This window comes from Bufo gargarizans, chromosome 6 (genome assembly GCF_014858855.1).
Source record: "Bufo gargarizans isolate SCDJY-AF-19 chromosome 6, ASM1485885v1, whole genome shotgun sequence".
In the NCBI taxonomy this organism is placed as follows: Eukaryota; Metazoa; Chordata; class Amphibia; order Anura; family Bufonidae; genus Bufo; species Bufo gargarizans.
The window spans coordinates 147,561,078-147,582,104 of record NC_058085.1 but is presented as its reverse complement, the minus strand read 5'-3'; the positions used below and the strand labels follow the sequence as shown (position 1 = coordinate 147,582,104).

The window sequence follows — 21,027 nt, the reverse complement described above, 5'->3', positions numbered from 1 at the left end:
TCAGCCTGTGGCACTGCTGAGGTGTTATGGAGGCCCAGGATACTTCGATAGCGGCCTTAAGCCCATCCAGTGTTGGGTCTTGCGTCTCTCAACTTTCTCTTCCCAATATCCCACAGATTCTCTATGGGGTTCAGGTCAGGAGAGTTGGCAGGCCAAGTGAGCACAGTAATACAATGGTCAGTAAACCATTTACCAGTGGTTTGGGCACTGTGAGCAGGTGCCAGGTCGTGCTGAAAAATGAAATCTTCATCTCCATAAAGCTTTTCAGCAGATGGAAGCATGAAGTGCTCCAAAATCTCCTGATAGCTAGCTGCATTGACCCTGCCCTTGATAAAACACAGTGGACCAACACCAGCAGCTGACATGGCACCCCAGACCATCACTGGCTGTGGGTACTTGACACTGGACTTCAGGCATTTTGGCATTTCCCTCTCCCCAGTCTTCCTCCAGACTCTGGCACCTTGATTTCCGAATGACATGCAAAATTTGCTTTCATCCGAAAAAAGTACTTTGGACCACTGAGCAACAGTCCAGTGCTGCTTCTCTGTAGCCCAGGTCAGGCGCTTCTGCCGCTGTTTCTGGTTCAAAAGTGGCTTGACCTGGGGAATGCGGCACCTGTAGCCCATTTCCTGCACACGCCTGTACACGGTGGCTCTGGATGTTTCTACTCCAGACTCAGTTCACTGCTTCCGCAGGTCCCCCAAGGTCTGGAATCGGTCCTTCTCCACAATCTTCCTCAGGGTCCGGTCACCTCTTCTCGTTGTGCAGTGTTTTCTGCCACACTTTTTCCTTCCCACTGAGGTGCCTTGATACAGCACTCTGGGAACAGCCTAGTCGTTCAGAAATGTCTTTCTGTGTCTTACCCTCTTGCTTGAGGGTGTCAATGATGGCCTTCTGGACAGCAGTCAGGTCAGCAGTCTTACCCATGATTGCGGTTTTGAGTAATGAACCAGGCTGGGAGTTTTTAAAAGCCTCAGGAATCTTTTGCAGGTGTTTAGAGTTAATTTGTTGATTCAGATGATTAGGTTAATAGCTCGTTTAAGAACCTTTTCATGATATGCTAATTTTTTTAGATAGGAATTTGGGGTTTTCATGAGCTGTATGCCAAAATCATCAATATTAAAACAATAAAAGGCTTGAACTACTTCAGTTGGTGTGTAATGAATCTAAAATATATGAAAGTCTAATGTTTATCAGTACATTACAGAAAATAATGAACTTTATCACAATATGCTAATTTTTTTAGAAGGACCTGTAGTACCAGCACTGCCGTACAACATGGAGAAGTGGCGAGCACCAGAAGGGCAGTTGAAGTTGGTACGGTGGCACATGCAATAGTTACCCCGTCGCAGCCACCGCACAGACAGGCCCGTAGACCCCCTAGAGTCCCTGAGGTGCTGGCAAACCCTGGTTGGCAGTCCCCAACTTCAGCTGCACCATTAGTTCCCCCTTTCACCGCCCAGTCTGGAGTACGGGTTGAGACAGCTCAGATCGGTTCGGCCTTGGGATTTTTTGAGCTGTTCTTGACTGCGGAACTCTTGGACTTAGGCTACTTTCACATTAGCGTTCGGGGCTCCACTTGTGAGTTCCGTTTGAAGGCTCTCACAAGCGGCCCCGAACGCATCCGTACTGCCCTAATGCATTCTGAGTGGATGCGGATCCGCTCAGAATGCATCAGTCTGGCACCGTTTGTCCTCCGCTCAGCAGGCGGATGTCCGCCTGGACGTGCAGAGGCAAACGGATCCGTCCAGACTTACAATGTAAGTCAATGGGGACGGATCCGTTTGAAGTTGACACAATATGGCTCTGAGCAACTTTCACACTTCAGTTCTGAACGTCTGCATTATAGGAGCGGATCCGTCTGTGCAGAATGTGCTCTGAACGCAGCCTTGTGTGAAAGTAGCCTTAGTCGTGGCAAAAACAAATCGGTATGCCACTCAATTTATAGCCGCCAACCAGCGAAGTTTTTATGCCCAGTCTTTCCGGTGGAAACCCATCCAAGTTTCCGAAATTAAAATTTTTCTGGGCCTTCTCCTCAACATGGGTCTAACCAAAAAGCATGAATTTCCGGTCATATTGGTCCACTAACCCAATTCATCACATGCCCATGTTCTCTGATGCTAATGTCCAGGACACGATTTGAGACCATCCTGCGTTTCCTGCACTTTAGGCTACATTCACACGTCGGTATTTTTCTATATCCCGAATTTCGGTCCGTTTTTTGCGGATCCGTTGTTCCTGAAAATGTTTCCGTATGTCATCCGTTTTTTTTGCGGATCCGCAAAAAACTGAAACATGTATAAATTTCAATAAGCAAATAAAGTTGTTTGGATTTCTTTTAAAAAAAAAAAAAAAGGTTTCTGTTTGCAGGATTTAATTTACAGGAACGGAATCCGCATAAAACGGATGACATACGTAATGACATCCGAATGTCTTCCGTTTTTTGCGGATCCATTGACTTTGTATTGTACCAGGATCCGAATTTTGCAGAAAAGAATAGGACATGTTTTATATTTAAATCGGACATGCGGAACGGAACAGCGGAACGGACAGCACACATTGTGCTGTCCGATTTTTTCCAGGACCCATTGAAAATGAATGGGTCCAGATCTGGTCCTGATCTGTTCCGCAAAAAACGGAACAGATCAGGAAAGAAAAAACGGACGTGTGAATGGACCCAGCACCTCCCGTCCCAGAGGCCATCTAGCTTTTGACCGGCTCCACAAAATTCGGCCCCTCATAGACCACTTCAACCAGAAATTTGCAGATTTGTATACCCCTGAGCAAAACATCTGCGTAGACGAGTCCCTTATACATTTTACCGGGCGCCTTGGCTTCAAACAATACATCCCAAGCAAGCGCGCCCGGTATGGGGTCAAATTGTATAAGCTCTGTGAAAGAGCCACAGGCTATACCCACAAATTTTGGATCTATGAGGGTAAAGATCAGACCCTGGAGCCGGTCGGTTGCCCTAACTACCTGGGGAGCAGTGGGAAGACATTCTGGGACTTGGTGTCACCCTTATTTGGCAAGGGGTACCATCTTTATGTGGACAATTTCTACACAAGTGTGCCCCTCTTCAGGCATTTGTTCCTAGAACAGATTGGCTGCTGTGGCACCGCGCGACCTAGTCACCGGGGCTTCCCCCAACGGCTCGTTACCACCTGTCTTGCAAGGGGGGAGAGGGCTGCCTTGTGTAACGAAGAACTGCTTGCGATGAAATGGAGAGACAAGCGTGATGTTTACATGTTCTCCTCCATTCACGCAGACACGACAATACATATAGAACGGGCAAGCAGTGTCATTGAAAAGCCCCTCTCAGTCCATGACTATAACCTTCACATGGGAGGGGTAGACTTCAATGACCAGATGTTGTCTCCGTATTTAGTTTCCCGACGCACCAGACGCTGGTATAAGAAGGTGTCTGTATATTTGATTCAATTGGCTGCATATAATAGTTTTGTTCTCTACAGTAAGGCTGGGAGAACAGGATCCTTCCTCAAATTTCAGGAAGAGATCATCGAGAACCTCCTGTATCCAGGAGGTTCCATGGCCCCATCCACCAGTGTAGTGAGCCGTCTACACGAGCGACATTTCCCCAATGTCGTTGCTGGTACCTCAACCCAACCGTCACCCCGAAAAAGATGTTGTGCCTGTAGCAGGAATAAGGCGTGACACCCGCTATTTCTGTCCTGACTGCCCTGACCACCCTGCCCTATGCTTAGGGGAGTGTTTCCGGAAGTACCACACACAGGTACACTTAGCATAGGGATTGCATCTCACCAGGACAGGCACACAGGGCTATTAGGGCCCATTCACACACAGCTGCTGCAAACCTCTCCTTTCACCTGGGACAAAGTGCATAATGTACTTTGCCACATCTTTGGGCGATTTGCGCTTTGCACATTGTCCCATGGGGAAGGAGAGGTTTGTCCTATAAAGGTAAAAAAAAAATTAAAAAAATCACCATTAAGCAAAAAAATTAACGTTCAGTTTAATAAAGTTTATATGTTATTATAACGTTAATAAATTTATTGCGTTGCGGCCTGTTTTTTTTACCTTCCAGGTGGACCAACCGATCGACTAGCTGCAGCACTGATGTGCATTCTGACAGAAGCATTGCGCTGCTGTCAGATTACACAAAAGTCGGTGTATGCGGCGCTGCAAGACGAGATTTCTCCTCTGCAGTAAAAGATACGTTTGCTGGGCATATGAGCTGAGGAGGCGGCGGTGTTCATATGCTTTGGCAAACACTTTGTATATAAAAAAAAATAATAAATCCCAGCAATGATTTATTCATCCACATCGATTGATGTGAATGGAGAAATCGGGTTTGCCAGGGCATACGAGCTAAGTGGGTATGGATGTTGGGCGGAGCTCCTATGTCCTGGCAGACGCCTTCCCCCTCCTTTTTTTTTTTTTTGGCAGAGATTTTTTCATCCACATTGATCGATGCGAATGAAGAAATCTGTGCCGTTCATTTTTTCTTTCAGCCCAGAGGCCGAACGGGGAAAAAAAAAAAAAAAAAAATTAAAATCGCATTACCTGTATGCTCAATAAAGGAGAATAGCAGAAACTCCTAATGCTGGCCCAATACATGTAATGATTGCGGAGACCCTCAAATGCCAGGGCAGTACAAACACCCCACAAATGACCCCATTTTGGAAAGAAGACACCCCAAGGTATTCGCTGAGGGGCATATTGAGTCCATGAAAGATTGAAATTTTTGTCCTAAGTTAGCGGAAAGGGAGACTTTGTGAGAAAAAAATAAATAAAAAAATAAAAAATAAAATAAACCTATTACCGCTAACTTGTGCCCAAAAAAATATTTTCTATGAACTCGCCATGCCCCTCATTGAATACCTTGGGGTGTCTTCTTTCCAAAATGGGGTCACATGTGGGGTATTTATACTGCCCTGGCATTTTAGGGGCCCTAAAGCGTGAGAAGAAGTCTGGGATCCAAATGTCTAAAAATGCCCTCCTAAAGGGAATTTGGGTCCCTTTGCGCATCCAGGCTGCAAAAAAGTGTCACACATGTGGTATCGCCGTACTCAGGAAGTTGGGCATTGTGTTTTGGGGGTGTTATTTTACATATACCCATGCTGGGTGAGCTAAATATCTTGGTCAAATGCCAACTTTGTATAAAAAAAAAAAAAAAAAAAGGGAAAAGTTGTCTTTTGCCGAGATATTTCTCTTACCCAGCATGGGTATATGTAAAAAGACACCCCAAAACACATTGCCCTACTTCTTCTGAGTACGGCGATACCAGATGTGTGACACTTTTTTGCAGCCTAGGTGGGCAAATGGGCCCACATTCCAAAGAGCACCTTTTGGATTTCACAGGGCATTTTCTACAGATTTTGATTTCAAACTACTTTGCACCTATAGCGAGAACAGAGCCGCAAGTGAAGGAGGGTGCACTGTGCATGCGCCCTCTATTTATTTTCTATGAGGCCGGAGAAATGAATGGGAGCAGGGGCCACGCATGTGCGGTACGCTCCCATTCACTTCTATGGGGAGCCGGCTTGGTGGTGGCTGGACCCGAGTCCTCCAGCCACCACCTTGCGGGGCTCTATTCTCGATATAGGTGCGGGTCCCAGCGGAGGGACCCGCACCTATAAGACAATGGGGGCATATCCTAGCGATATGCCCCCATTGTCCATGATGAGACAACCCCTTTAATCTTTCCAGGTCCTCTGTGCCTTTAACTTTGTATGTATATTCTGTGAATTGAATAAACTGTGTTGTTTGCATTTACATTTTTGTCTGACTGCCCTTTATAACATGCCAGCTGTGCTTCTCTTGTGTTCAGTACGTGATATTTTGGCATGTAAAGCTTTCGGTACTGATTTTTTTTTGCCAGTGTCAGCAAACAGTTAATGTATTACTTCACTATGAAGAAATACATGAAATATCCCATAAGGAACACCTACGACATCAGAAATTCCCCTAGGAAATGTTCTGAAACCTGTCTACCTGACACAGCTCTATTAGGACCTCACACTCTCCCTGCCATCCTGTGCATAGTACACACAGCAGCAGGGAGCTTACCATGGCAGCCAGGGCTTCAGCAGTGTCCTGGCTGCCATGGAAACCGATCGGAGCCCCACAACTTCACTGCTGGGCTCCGATCAGAAGCTGCCACCAATGAAGCAATACAATAAATAATGCAACAGCTCTCTGCGAACCAAATAAAGTACAAAAACATATTATAATGCTTATGCTAATAAAGTAGAGATGCTTGGCAAATACATTTTGTACAAAATGCCGCACGTCAAGGCGATCTCTGTAAGACGGGAACCGAACACTAAGTTCTACCTGTTAAGTGCCATGACAGCGACCATGAAATTCAGGGGGTGTAGGTTCCACATGCATGCTGGGTCCTCTTCGATTTTTATCATTTTTAGTGCCAAAATGGCCTCCATTGAATAAGGCCACCAATGAAGAGGGTGGAGGGGGGGTGCACTGCCCCACCAATGTTTTTAAACCATTAATACAAATACCGGAGGCGGGTGCCGGATGCAGAAACACATAGCCGGCACCGACCTCTATGACAGAGAGCTGCGATCAGCGCCAGTTAACCCCTCAGGTGCAGCACACTGTGTGCTGTCCACATCTGTACTTCCGTTCTGCAGCCCCGCAAAAAAAGATAGAACATGTCCTATTCTTGTCCGCAATTGCGGAAAAGATTAGGCATTTCTTCATAGGGCTGGCTGTGTGAGTTCTGCAAAATGAATAATGCACACGGCCGGTATCTGTGTTTTGAAGACCGCAAAACTCATACTCTTGTGTAAATGTACCCTCAATAAAATCCTGCTCAAGCGCTGTCAAGAAGCATGGTAGATGCGCTAATCACAACAGGATTCAGAGAAACACTACATGAAGACTGAAATGCAAGATTCTGTTAAATGGTCCCGCATAGTGATTGCCATGAAGGCAACACAGAACCTGCAGGGGAGCAAACCAGCGGCCCAACAGCACCCCATGTAATGTAACCATTTTCCAACCGTGCTACCATGTTCCTACAGGTGCCATCAGCAGAATACAAGCCGCTTCCAGCAGCGGCAGAACACAGACTACTGTAAACATCAGCATTTCGGTGATTTTGTCCATTTACTTCTGTAAAATCCACACTCAATGGCACAGAATAACTAAGCTACAATAGGGGCCTGAGACCCAAACCTGGACGGGCTGCATGTGGGTCACACTGTGATATAACCAGTCATTCCAGAGCTTAGAGCACATATTCAGCCGATTCACAAACGTCTGTAATCCCTTACTCAACAAATGTGCAAGTTAATTATTCAAGGCAGCGGCTGCCCGATAGGGAGGCCAAAATGTGACATGACCCAGACACGCATCTCATTTTATTATTAACTCTAAAACAGCATTTCCCACTTGAAAGCTATGCAAATATGAAAAGGACCACCATATGAACCCACATTTTTATACTGTTCCAACGCATCTAAACTAAAAAGCAGCACTGTAAATCGAATTGATCAAAAATCCTCTATTGGTTTCACTGAAACCATTGGCAAAGTTGCTTATTATTATTTTTGATATTTTTTCGCAGCCATGACCGATGTTTGGTCCAACATGGATAGCCTCCATGCGCAGCAATTTTTTTCTTAATGCCATTAATAGAAAGGGCTATTCTCATCCCTAAATATGGACAAGAAATGACCCTGCGGTGAGATTCTTGGATCAGGCACGAGGTGTGAATAGTCCCACTGAACAGCACAGGTCAGTGAGCTGCTTAAAAGCGGACTGCACATGCAAGAAAAACAGTTGTGTGAATAACCACTTAGGGCACTAAGGAGGTTCTCCAGGATTTTCATATTGATTACCTATCCTCAGGATAGGCCATCAATATGAGATTGGCAGAGGTCCGACTCCTGGCACCACTGCCCACCAGCTGTTTGATGAAGACATGGTGCCAAGTGCTGCGTCCTCCTCGCAGCTTTCTATTATATAGCGGCTGTGCTTGGTATTGCAGCTCGGCCCCATTCACTTAAATGGGACTGAGCTGCTTTTAGACCGCGTGACCGATAAATGTGACGTCACATAGTCTAGGAAGAGGCTGGAGCACTGCAACCACATGAAACAGCTAAACGGCAGGGTTGTCAGGAGTCGGATCCCTGACAATTTGATATTGATGACCTCCATTGAAGATAAGCCATCAGTATTCAAATCCCGGGGAACCCCTTTAAAGGGGGTTACCAGGCTTTTACTATTGAGGACTTACCCACAGGAGAGGTCATCAATATCAGATCGGCGGGGGTCTGACAGCCGGCACCCAAGCCGATCAGCTGTATGAATAGACGGCAGGCAGGGTGCACATACCGTCTCCCTTCTCTCCTCCTGTCTATGGTCTTTGCAGCAGAGGGCGGTGTATTATGGGGGCACAGTTATAGGATGTCTTCTTTCCCAAGCTACTGAAAGGTTCCAATAGAAGTGAGCAGGAATGATAAACCGCTATCTCCCCCACCATTTATGTTCTACATATGTATATACAGACACATACATTCTATAAAATCACTCAAGCCGTTTCCAACCTTTGTCTCCAAACTAAACCCATTAGCCTACCTCTACATCATGTGAATGCTCCCATCACCTGAGGTCTACAATGACATCTATGACCCCATCCAGAACAACTCAGGGGTGCAGAATATTCTCCACGTTTGCACTTATGTAACCCGACAATAGCAAACCACGCACATAGTATTGTGGCCAGTTTTACTGAGCAGTGCTGCCAAATGGCAGGAGGCGGGTAACCAAAGTGCCTAGAAATCTGCTGCTGGTCCCTACCGAGAGTCATGGTCTTATTTACACCTATGCTTGTTGATGAGCTACCATTTCCTGATGGCAGGAAGGAGGGAAAAGATGACTTCTGGGGGGTAAGAACATGGTAAAATTATTTCCACGGCGGGCAGAATTTGCCTGCATTTTTTTACACACCAGTCTAAATAAAACAGGCAGTAAGGTGGAGTCATGGATTTTACTTCTCCTTCCTGCTGGATCCATTTCTGGCTTTGGCTCAAAAAATTGCATCATAAAATGCTACAAAAAGCAGTTTGATACCACCTTTAGAGCCCCTTCACACAGCAGATTTTGATGCAGTCAAAATTCTGTTGCGTATACTGACACTGGAATTTTGGCATTGTGTCACTACCAAAATTATGGGGGCAAGATCTGCTGTGTAAACTGGCCTTTAGGGTCCATTGACTGCTGGGCAGCAGCACGGAATCCACCTCCCATTCTTTACAATGTGAGGTCATGATGCCACTCATGCAGCTGCACTTATTTGCCACCACAGCACCTTGACGTGGTTGCAGAAATAGAACGTAGCTCTCCATTGTGAAAAATGGAGGGGGAATCCACACAGCCCCTAAGAGTGGTTTGCACATGCCTCCTAACTGATTTGGTGCATTATCAGTATGAATGAGTTTGGGCACCTTCAGAGGGGTTGTCCAGGAGCCAGAGGTCGCACTACATTTATTCCAGAAGAGTAAAAATATTCATTTTACCATTTTTGAATAGTATTTTTAACCGTGGAGGAGTACAAAAATTGCAGTAATTGAAATACATAATACGTAGGCCTGCACTTGTTCACATCTGCGATGGAGGCTGCGTTTGGAGCCTCTGCTGCACATTCTGTCAGAAAGACCTGACAAAAAAGCCTTCTATGCAGGACTTTTTTGGCTGGTAAAAAGACAGGATCCAGAACAGAACCCATCATAGTCTGCAGAGTCTGTCAGGAAGGGTTCACATCACGTTTTTTTCCATACATTTAACGTACACAAAAAATAAAAATAAAAAATTATATACAGTTGCAAGAAAAAGTATGTGAACCCTTTGGAATGATATGGATTTCTGCACAAATTGGTCATAAAATGTGATCTGATCTTCATCTAAGTCACAGCAATAGACAATCACAGTCTGCCTAAACTAATAACACACAAAGAATTAAATGTTACCATGTTTTTATTGAACACACCATGTAAACATTCACAGTGCAGGTGGAAAAAGTATGTGAACCCTTGGATTTAATAACTGGTTGAACCTCCTCTGGCAGCAATAACTTCCACCAAACATTTCCTATAGTTGCAGATCAGACGTGCACAACGGTCAGGAGTAATTCTTGACCATTCATCTTTACAGAACTGTTTCAGTTCAGCAATATTCTTGCGATGTCTGGTGTGAATCGCTTTCTTGAGGTCATGCCACAGCATCTCAATCGGGTTGAGGTCAGGACTCTGACTGGGCCACTCCAGAAGGCGGATTTTCTTCTGTTTAACCCATTCTGTTGTTGATTTACTTCTATGCTTTGGGTCGTTGTCCTGTTGCAACACCCATCTTCTGTTGAGCTTCAGCTGGTGGACAGATGGCCTTAAGTTCTCCTGCAAAATGTCTTGATAAACTTAGGCTGAGTTCACACGGGCGTGACGGATTAGGTCCGGATGCGTTCAGTGAAACTCGCACTATTTTGCAAGCAAGTTCAGTCACTTTTGGCTGCGATTGCGTTCAGCTGTTCAGTTTTTTCTGCGCGGGTGTAATGCGTTTTGATGCGTTTTTCACACGCGTGATAAAAAACTGAAGGTTTACAAACAACATCTCTTAGCAACCATCAGTGAAAAACGCATTGCATCTGCACTTGCTTGAAATGCAATGCTCATGTACACAGACCCACTGAAATGAATGGTTCAGGATTCAGTGCGGGTGCAATGCGTTCACCTCCCGCATTGCACCCGCGCGGAAATCTCGCCTGTGTGAACTCAGCCTTAGGAATTCATTTTTCCTTCGATGATAGAAATCCATCCAGGCCCTGGCGCAGCAAAGCAGCCCCAAACCATGATGCCCCCACCACCATACGTCACAGTGGGGATGAGGTTTTGATGTTGGTGTGCTGTGCCTCTTTTTCTCCACACATAGTGTTGTGTGTTTCTTCCAAACAACTCAACTTTGTTTTCATCTGTCCACAGAATATTTTGCCAGTACTGCTGTGGAACATCCAGTTGCTCTTGTGCAAACTGTAAACGTGCAACAATGTATTTTTTTGGACAGCAGTGGCTTCCTGTGTGGTATCCTCCCATGAAATCCATTCTTGTTTAGTGTTTTACGTATCGTAGATTCGCTAACAGGGATGTTAGCATATGCCAGAGACTTTTGTAAGTCTTTAGCTGACACTCTAGGATTCTTCATTGAGCAGTCTGCGCTGTGCTCTTGCAGTCATCTTTACAGGACGGCCACTCCTAGGGAGAGTAGCAGCAGTGCTGAACTTTCTCCATTTATAGACAATTTATCTTACCGTGGACTGATGAACAGCAAGGCTTTCGGAGATACTTTTATAACCCTTGCCAGCTTTATGCAAGTCAACAATTCTTAAAGGGACTCTGTCACCAGTTTCTAACCCCCCCTTTTAAAACTATTGTTCTCTCCATGGTGCCCTTGTCATTACAAAGCGGTTGTTATAAGATAAATCCGCCGTCTAGTTTTGATAAAAATCGCTTTTATCTAACCTGTCAATCTTCTGGATAAGGTGCCCAGGGCGTTTCTGAAGGTCTGAATCTGCCGTTCTCCGCCGCCGCCGTTGGTGCCCAGCTCCTCCCATGATCCTTTCAGCGCCACCTGGATGTAATGAAATCCGCCTCCGGCTCTCCTCAGTGCCCCCTCCTCCTTTTCAAAGATCCCGCGCGTGCGCACAGGCCTGTGCCTGATGCGCCCGTGCGGACTTTTAGATTCTGCCTCGTTGAGCGAACATGTGAATAGACACTAAGGTCCTTTCACACGAGCGAGTATTCCACGTGGGTGCAATGTGTGATGCAAACGCATTGCGCCCACACGGAATCTGGACCCATTCATTTCAATTGGGCTGTTAACACAACGCTGGCCCCATAGAAGTGAATGGAGCTGGGTGAAAATTCCATCGCATCCACAACCAAGTGTGGATGCGATGCATTTTCCATGGATAGTTGCTGAGATGTTTTTTGCATACCAGTTTTTTTCAAAACGCAATAAATCGCACTGCACCTGCGCGATAAAAACTGAACGCGATAGCAGACAAAACTGAATGACTGTTTGCGAAATCGCGCATTTTTCACTGAATGCATTCACAACGCATCCGGACCTAATCCACACTCGCTCGTCTGCAAGGGGTCTTAAGGTCCTATTACACCTGCAGATGTAGCAGGCGACGGGAGGGAGGGAGGCGTTCCTTCCCAGCAATCGCCTGCTCACTGGTGGGGAAGACCGCAGCAATTTCCTGCTCAGTGTGGGGACAAGCAATCGCTAATGGCATCACTTGTCCCCATACAGATTCAAAACGATTATTTTTAAACATGTTGAAAGACTCCGATTACCCAATGAATGTACTTGTTCATGGGGGAATTGGCAGCCGTATTACACCGCCAGATCGTTGCTAACGAGTGTTACCACAAACATTTGTTAGCGATGATCTGCCACTGTGATAGGGCCTTAAGAATTTTTTTAATTTTTTTTTAAGTGTTCACTGGGTGGTTAATCAAAAGTTTGCTATGGGCCCACAGCTTCACTACTTACACCCCTGGTCTTGAACATTACCCATTGCTTAAATCACGTTTTTATGTTTAACGTATTTTTAAAGAATTTTTGATGATGTTATTTTTCATTTACCATGTCAACTATATTTAACCCCTTCATACACTGGCGATTTTCCGCATTCATTTTTCATAATTGTTTCCGTATAAGGACTTTTTTTGTTCCAGACAAGTTGTACTTTTTAATGGCACCATTTACTATTGCATACAATGTAGTGGGAAGCTGGAAAAAAATAATTTTCTAAAATTAGGTGGAATTGGGCAAAAAATGCAATGTTTTGTTTTTATGGCGTTCTTTATGTGCTAAAAATGACCTGTGCACAAGTTTTTTTTTGTGTTTTAATACTGGGGAGGAAATAAAAATACATAAAAACGTTGGAAACAAAATTAATTTTTTTCCATCGCTATATTCTGACCCCCATAACCTTTTTATAGTTATATTTATGGAGCTGTTTGAGCTTTTTTTTTTGTGGGATGGTCTGATCTGTAGTTTATATTGATACCATTTTTGATGTGTAAGACTTTTTGATCACTTTTTATAAAAAACGTGACACAAAATGGCTAATCGGTCATTTTTGTTTCTATTATGCCATTTGCCGTATGGGATTTATATTTTTATATTTTAATAGGAGCGTTTTCTAAAACGGCAATGCCCATGAAGTTATTATTATGTATTTTTTTTTATTCTAGGGAAAAAGGCGGTTGGGGGGGGGGGATAAAAAAAATGTACGTTTTAAAAAATATAAAAATTCTCAAGTCACCCTAGGTGACTATAACATGCAATTAATGGATTGCATCTTGTATTCTATCATTCATATGTATGCATTATTGAATACTGAATTCAGTATATGAAGTGCCCCCAGGTGCCGTGGTCAGATTTCTGAGGGATTACATGCCCTTGATTATGTCCTGCATTACCGCTGTTTGCAGACATTACCCCTGGGCTTCTGCTATCTAAATCAGCAGAAACCCGGGGGTTATGGCACCTGCTGTACTTGTGACAGACACCATGTACGGTGGAGGACCAGAAGGCGTTCAACAAAACCCATAAAATCCTGCAGTTTTTTCACTGGTCACTAAACCTAATAAAATGCATCACTTCTTGGTCTATACGAAGCCCTTTACTGCAGTTACCTGCTTATCTGTCATTCTAATCCAGCCTGTAATGATATCACCTCTGTGTATAGATAAGACAGGATTCCTCCATTCACAATAGGTGACTGTCAGAGCTTATCTAATCTTCCCTTGTACAATGACCTCTGCACAGGTCACACTCCATGCCTAGAAAACTCTACCATAGAAGTCAATGAGGTCCCCTCCTGACCATAGTGTCTATGGACCATGGGGCTACTGTAAAGCAATTTTCTTAATGCCGTTGAGAAAACATCAGGCAAGATGGCCGCTCCCATAATCGTGTTCGGGAAATAGAATAAAAAAAAGTCAGTAATCAAATAATAACAACAGATTAGAAAAAAGGATGTGTGTCACTATCTGGTTTTAACTGACAGTAAACATTTTTGGTATCACATTTCCTTTAAATATTAATCTTTCCAATCCTTTGTTCCATTGCCAATCCAAACTCATGTTAAAAAAAAAAAAGAAAAGAAAATGTGGGCAGGGTGGATCTCACCAAACTGTTGGGGCAGAGCAAGTACAATCTAACAGTTTACCGAGCGCCAAAAGAAGATGCAGGGAACCCAGTAACATGAAAGGGACAGGAATAGCAGACAACGCTCAGAGCTGGGGCCCTGGAATGTGTATTTTCTAATTAGCAGCCCACAGAATAATTAACAAAATGTTGCGAAGTAATTGGAAATTTGCAAATGAGGCAGCACAATGGTGCATGATGTAACCACGGGTACTTTCCACAGCACCGAGACAAGACAATCTCTAGACATCTGCAGCATATCCTGACATGTTGCGAATTTAAAACCTAAAACTCCATGGGTCAACTAAGGCTACTTTCACACTTGTGGCAGAGTGATCCAGCAAGCAGTTCCGTCGCCAGAACTGCCTGCCGGATACGGCAAAACGTATGCCAACTGATGGCATTTGTTAGACTGATCAGGATCCTGATCAGTCTGAAAAATGCATGATCCGTCTTTCCGGTGTCATCCAGCAAAACGGATCCGGCATTTATTTTTTTCACCTTTTTTTCGGTCTGCCCATGGCAGACTGGAAGGATGGATCCGGCATTACGGTATTTTGAATGCCAGATCCGGCACTAATACATTCCTATTCAGAATGCATGGGGATAAAACTGATCAGTTCTTTTCCGGTAGAAAGCCCCTAGGATGGAACTAAATGCCAGAAAAGAATGACGCTAGTGTGAAAGTACCCTAACACGTAGCTTTCATGGCGAACACTTTCTGTAGCATGGATGCTGGACACTGAGGATTTTTTGCACATAGATGGAAGTGTTATGCTACATGTGGCCGTACAGTAACAAGCGAGATTCAGAGGTGTGATACAAAACCCCTAATTCATCCACCTCCTAGCACGGACAGCTTACCCCATCCAGAGACTAGTCGTCCCCTTCATTTTGTTTAGAGGAATAGAAAATGGCAGCCAGAGCAATAGGAAATGTTATAGTATGTGTGCTGACACAGAAGCCTGTCAATCACGGCCAGGGGGCAAGGTCCACCTCCCTCCAGACTTAGGCCTCATGCACACGATGGTTGTTGTGTCCCGTTCCGCAAAATGGGGTTCCGTTGTTCCGTTTTTGTTTCCGCGTGTCTTTCGTTATTTTTGAAGGACCACCAGACATAAAGTAATGTAAAAAAAAAGTCTAAGACAGGTTTGCCATGCAAATGATAGGAAAAAAACTGACGCTGACAACAATCTTGTGTGCCTCCGCATTTTTTAGCGGTCCCATTGACTTGAATGGGGCCGCAAACAGTTTTCCACAAAAATAATAGGACAGGATATATTTTTTTGACGGACTGGAACCACGGATCACGGATGGCAAACGGTGCATTAGCCGAGTTATCAACGGACCCATTGAAAGTCACGAAAAAAGCTTCTCCCCTGGGCGTTCCTTCTCCCTGCTGTAGCGCTGTCCAATCGCAGCGCAGAACGTCACAGCCAGGGTGAAGGAACGCCCAGGAGAGAAGCTGATGTCTCCTGATAGTAGTAATTAGCATACGGAGCAGGAGACGGTAACGGGGGCATAGCGGGGAGATCCATGGGCGCCGCTCTATGTAGCCTGCTCATGAAAGGTCTTTTTTAACTTTTAATAGAGGAGGCAGGTGCCGGCAGCAGAATCATATAGCCAGCACCCTTCCTCTGACAGGGAGCTGCGATCAGCGGCAGTTAACCCCTCAGACGCTTCCTGTATTAAAGGTTAATTATTATTGGTGGCGCAGTGCACCCCCCCCCAGTATTGAAATCATTGGTGGCAGTGACCACAGGGTCCCCTCTCCTCTCCTCATTAGTGGGAGCTTCTGATTGGAGCCCAGCAGTGTAATCCTGGGGCTCCAATTGGTTACCATGGCAGCCAGGACGCTACTGAAGCCCTGGCTGCCATGGTCAGCTCCCTGCTGCTGTGTGTACTATGCACAGGGCTGCAGGGACAGTGTGAGATCCTACTCACCCTGATAGAGCTCTATTAGAGTGAATAGGACAAGGGATTAAAAGATCCCAGGTTCTGGCCCCTAAGGGCTGTAAAAAAGTAAAAAAAACACCCCAAATATAAATCACCCGCTTTCCCAATTTTACATATAAAATATATAAACAATAAATAAACATATCACATCGCCACGTCTGAAAAGTCCAAACTATTAAAATATATATATTTTTTTTAAATCTATGCGGTGAACGCTGGAACAGAAAAAAATAAACTGCATGATTCGCCATTTTTTAAATGAGGAATGCACGTCTTTTTTGGCATTTTATTTTTATCAAGTATCATAATACTTTTTTATAGTATCAAAATCAAATAAAAAATTTGGTATCGCAACAACTCTACATCCGTGTTTTGCGGATCCGCGGTTTGCGGGCCGCAAAACACACAACGGTCGTGTGCATGAGGCCCAAGTCAGGGACGCTCAACCTGCGGCCCTCCAGCTGTTGTAGAACTACAACTCCCACCATAGCCTGCTGTAGGCTGATAGCTCTAGGCTGTTGAGGCATGCTGGGAGTTGTAGTTTTGCAACAGCTGGAGGGCCGCAGGTTGAGCATGCCTGATGTAAGTAATCAGGCATCTTAGACAGAACATAGACCATATTTATCAGAAATTCCTGACATTTTCAACTGGAAAACACTGTTATACACTTAATAAATTGTAAGAAATCTAGGAATATCTCTATAGGTATACGAGCGTTGCCTTCTCTGCTCTGTTTACCTGCTCGCTGTAGCAATTGCAGCGCAGTGTAATTACAAGTACGGTGTCCACATTGACTTCTATGAGACGGCTCTGTAGTAGTCACTTGAACAGACAGATCGGTCCCATAGAAGTGAATGGGGATGCTATACTTGTAAACACACTGCTCACCACTGAAATTGCTGCGGCAAAGGAGTTAAACAGACATATATCAAGGGGAGAACTGGATTACACATCCACATGCTATGCTTAGATCTAATTAAACTTGCTTCTCAGCGCAATATTAAAGTGTACAGCCGCCTGTACAAGAGGCATTAGTGTACATTTTGATCAAAAGGCATAAGCCCACTCACCAGGCCAAGGTTGCCTCTTTGAGTGGGACCTACTCTGACAAATAGGCGCAGCACAATGCGGTGACAAAGGCGGCACTGCCATAGTAGGCGGCAGGACCCAGGAGTCAAACAGCAGCCCTGCTATCAGCAACCGTTCACATGGTGGAGTACTGCGTGGTGGCCTTTGTTTTTGTGGCGCTGTGCTGATGGGACCCAGTGTCATGGGTGGCATTGTCAGACAGCAGGATTGCTGTTTGACTCCTGGGTCCTGCCGCCTACTAGGGCAGTGCCGCTTTGTCACCGCATTGTGCTGCGCCTTTTTGTCAGAGTAGGTCCAACTCAAAAAGGCAACCTTGGCATGGTGAGTGGGCTTATGCCTTTTCATCAAAATGTACACTAATGCCTCTTGTACAGCATGTAGTGTAGGGGGCTATACACTAATATTGCACTGATAAGCAAGTTTAATTAGATCTAAGCATAGCATCGTGGATGTGCGATCCAGTTCTGTTTTTCTCCCCTTGATATATGATGTGTTAAACAGAGCAGAGAAGGCAGTGTATGTATGAGCACCGCCTTCTCTTCAAACAGCTGATCGGTAGTGGTGCCGGGGGTTGGACCCCCACCGATCTGATATTTATGGCCTATCCTGAGGATAGGCCATCAATAGTAAAAAGCGGATAACCCTTTTAAGTATGAATCTTTCCATAGCAGAGGCAGGCTGTGGGCTCCTGTGGAAACCCTTTAGTACTTTCTTCCTGTTCTATATAGCAGTCCTGAGATGACTGCAGGCATGCCCAGTAGTGAACTTCCTCCTTTGGTCTTCACTACTGAGCATGCGCAGCACAGTTTCAGGCATTGTAACTAAGGACCTTGGAGAAGCACAAAAATACCTAGTATAAGAGATAGAAGAGAATGCAGGAAAAGTGAGAACTGATTATCTATCACCACTAAAACACCCTGCTTATCACTGGTTATAGTATAAGGACAGGAGAGGTGAGGACTGATTATCTATCACCACTAGAACATCCCGAGTATAGTATAAGGACAGGAGAGAACACAGGAGAGGTGAGAACTGATTATCACCACTAGAACATCCTGCCCATCACTGATTATAGTAGAAGGGCAGGAGAGAATACAGGAGCGGTGAGAAATGACACCACTAGAACACCCTGCTTATCACTGATTTTGATGAATAAGGGCCTTAGATTGAACAAAAAATATATTTATGAATATGATTAACACTTCTAAACTTTTGTAAATTTAAATACTCAGGATAGGTCATCAGTATCTGATTGGGGGTCTGACACCCAAGACCCCTGTCATTCAGATGTTTGAGAAGGCACTGGTGTTCCCGTGAGCACGGCTTACCAAGTACAGCACTGTACTTTGTATAGCAGCTTTGCTTGGTATCGAGCTCATCTCCATTCACTTGGCAAGACTAGGAATTTGAAACATACCGCGGGCCAAAGGAAAAATACGCAGTGCACATGGCTGTTATTTGTGTTTTCCAAATCCGTGATTTCGAGACTGCAAAAACGGATAGAATGAGGCCTTAATGCTGTATTCATTGCCATATGGTGTTCCCTGTTATCAGCCAGTTCAGGCTGAGGATAGTCTGGCCATATGCTGAGAGCCTCCAGGTACACATTTGAGCAGCTCTTGTGGGCATGCCTGGCTACTGAGCAACCCAAATTGGTGTCAAGTGCAGACTAGGCCTACTATACACACTCAGGCCTGCCAATATTACTGCCACTTTTAGGCTTTAACTGTAGTCAGCCGATCACAGGCCGTGAGGGATTGTGGGGGATGTAGTCCGCTCGTCATTCTGCATTCAGCCTCCTAACCTGATTTCCTCAGGTATGGCCAAGCAGTAAGGCTTCACACACAGCGGAACACCCGCACTACCACATGTAGTGCCCAGCAATACTACGTGGTGAAACCCCAGTTCCCAACATGCAGCTGTCAGCAGCTAGATTTCCGCACTGTAGTCAATAGGGACACCACAGACATGACTAGATAACCGCATGTTCTATACACCAACGCCTTATGACAATACTACACTGCCCGACACTAGGCCTCGGCAGAAAATACGCTCTGCCATGTAAAATCACTCTCCTAGCCAACATAAGAGATCCCTGCTCCGCCAAGAAACTACATCTCCCAGAAACCTTTGCGCGAAATGCAGCCTGAGCGCATGCGCAGTCAGGAGATGTGACGCAACAGCGCCCCAGAGCCAACTCTCCCCCACCCGTCGAATCTCCGGTTTCCTTATAGCGCTCCTTACCTCGCGCTTGGTCGGTGGGAAACAATCTCTGAGCCTTCTCCAGGAACCGCAGGGCCTTTTCATTGTTCTGGACTTTGATGGCCTGTATGGCAATGCTTATACAGCGCTCCGCCTCGTCCCGGTTTGATTCCATTGCGGAATCACTGCTAATAGGAACTGGTGGGCGGCGCTCCACAAGCGCGTCATCAGGAATTTGGCGCTGCTTGATGACGTCAGACACTGTAAGGCCCAGGAGACCGACAGGCGCCCAATAGCTGCAAAGCTGTCACCTTACTGCCAGTGCCTTGGCAGTGCCAGTCATGTGCTTCACTAGCTTTTAGTAATGAACGTTTAGACAGATTTTCAGAATTTTCTATACATGTATTTGCACTATTTTAACATATTACATTTTTTTCACAAAAATAGAACACTTGCTACATTAGTCTTGTCACCCCTGCCCCCTTTTGTGACACCTCTCATTACCACCCTATGATTCCTGCCAGTGCCACAGCAGCACCCTGTCTTTAAATAAACGGCTGGTCAGTTCTCCTGCCAGGTTGGTGTTAGGAAATACTGGTATTTCTGCAGAAATAACTAAGCTGGAGTATATTTTCTTAGAATTTTGCCATTCCACTCTTATTCTTCCTAGAAATGTATGGCTAAGTTGACAGTGGGGTGCCACCATTCCCTTTGTCAATAGCTTGTCCTAATATACTTGACTAGACAGTATGAGTAGGGGCGCACGCATTGGTAACACTCAGTTGTCAATTGTGTCCTATATTTCTAGGAGGAGCAATAGAGGACCAGCACAATGCAAAGAACCTCAGAATTGTTATTTTATGGAGAATATGTTCATTCACTGAAACAGACATGTCTGGAGAGCTGACAAACCCTGCCCTGTGCTATGGCGCAGGCGGAAAGCCATTTCTGCCATTACGCTGAGAGGCTTAAAGGGGTTGTCCGGGTTCAGAGCTGAACCCAGACATACCCTTATTTTCACCCAGGCAGCCCCCCTGAGGCTAGCATTGGAGCATCTCATCCTCCGATGCGCTCCCTTGCCCTGCGCTAGATCGTGCAGGGCAAGGTCTCTTGCTTTCAATAACACACTGCCGGGCGGTGTGTTCGGTGACGTCACCGGCTCTGATGGGCGGGCTTTAGCGCTGCCCTAGCCGTTTATTGGCTAGGGCAGCGCTAAATCCCACCCATCAGTGCCGGTGACGTCACCAGGCTTCCTGGCAGCCCCATGGAGAGCCCCTGTACGTCACTGGATCTCCGAAAAATGCCATTGCTCTGTGCGATTTCACGCAGGGCAAAGGAGAGCATCGGAACATGAACTGCTCGGATGCTCAAGTCAGGGGGGCTGCCGGGGTGGAAATGGAGGTATGTCTGGGTTCAGCTCTGAACCAGGACAATCCCTTTAAAGGGGGTTGTCTCATCTCAGACGATGGGGGCCTATAGCTAGGATAGGCCCCCATTGTCTTATAGGTGCAGGTCCCACCGCTGGGACCCACACCTATATCGAGAACGGAGCCCCGA

General features: G+C 45.5%; 1 protein-coding gene across 2 annotated transcripts in view; it reads right to left on the bottom strand.

The window, feature by feature from the left end:
- DNAJB12 (DnaJ heat shock protein family (Hsp40) member B12) overlaps positions 1-19,698 on the bottom strand; it is a 96,202-nt gene extending 76,504 nt beyond the window's left edge. Inside the window, exon 1 of one of the 2 annotated variants that reach the window (XM_044298389.1) lies at positions 19,513-19,698. In XM_044298389.1, coding sequence (XP_044154324.1) covers positions 19,513-19,645 — 133 coding nt within the window. In that variant the 5' untranslated portion in view covers positions 19,646-19,698. The remainder of the gene's footprint in view (positions 1-19,512) is intronic. The other variant, XM_044298388.1, reaches the window with a different exon arrangement.
- Between the last annotated feature and the right edge of the window lie 1,329 nt (positions 19,699-21,027).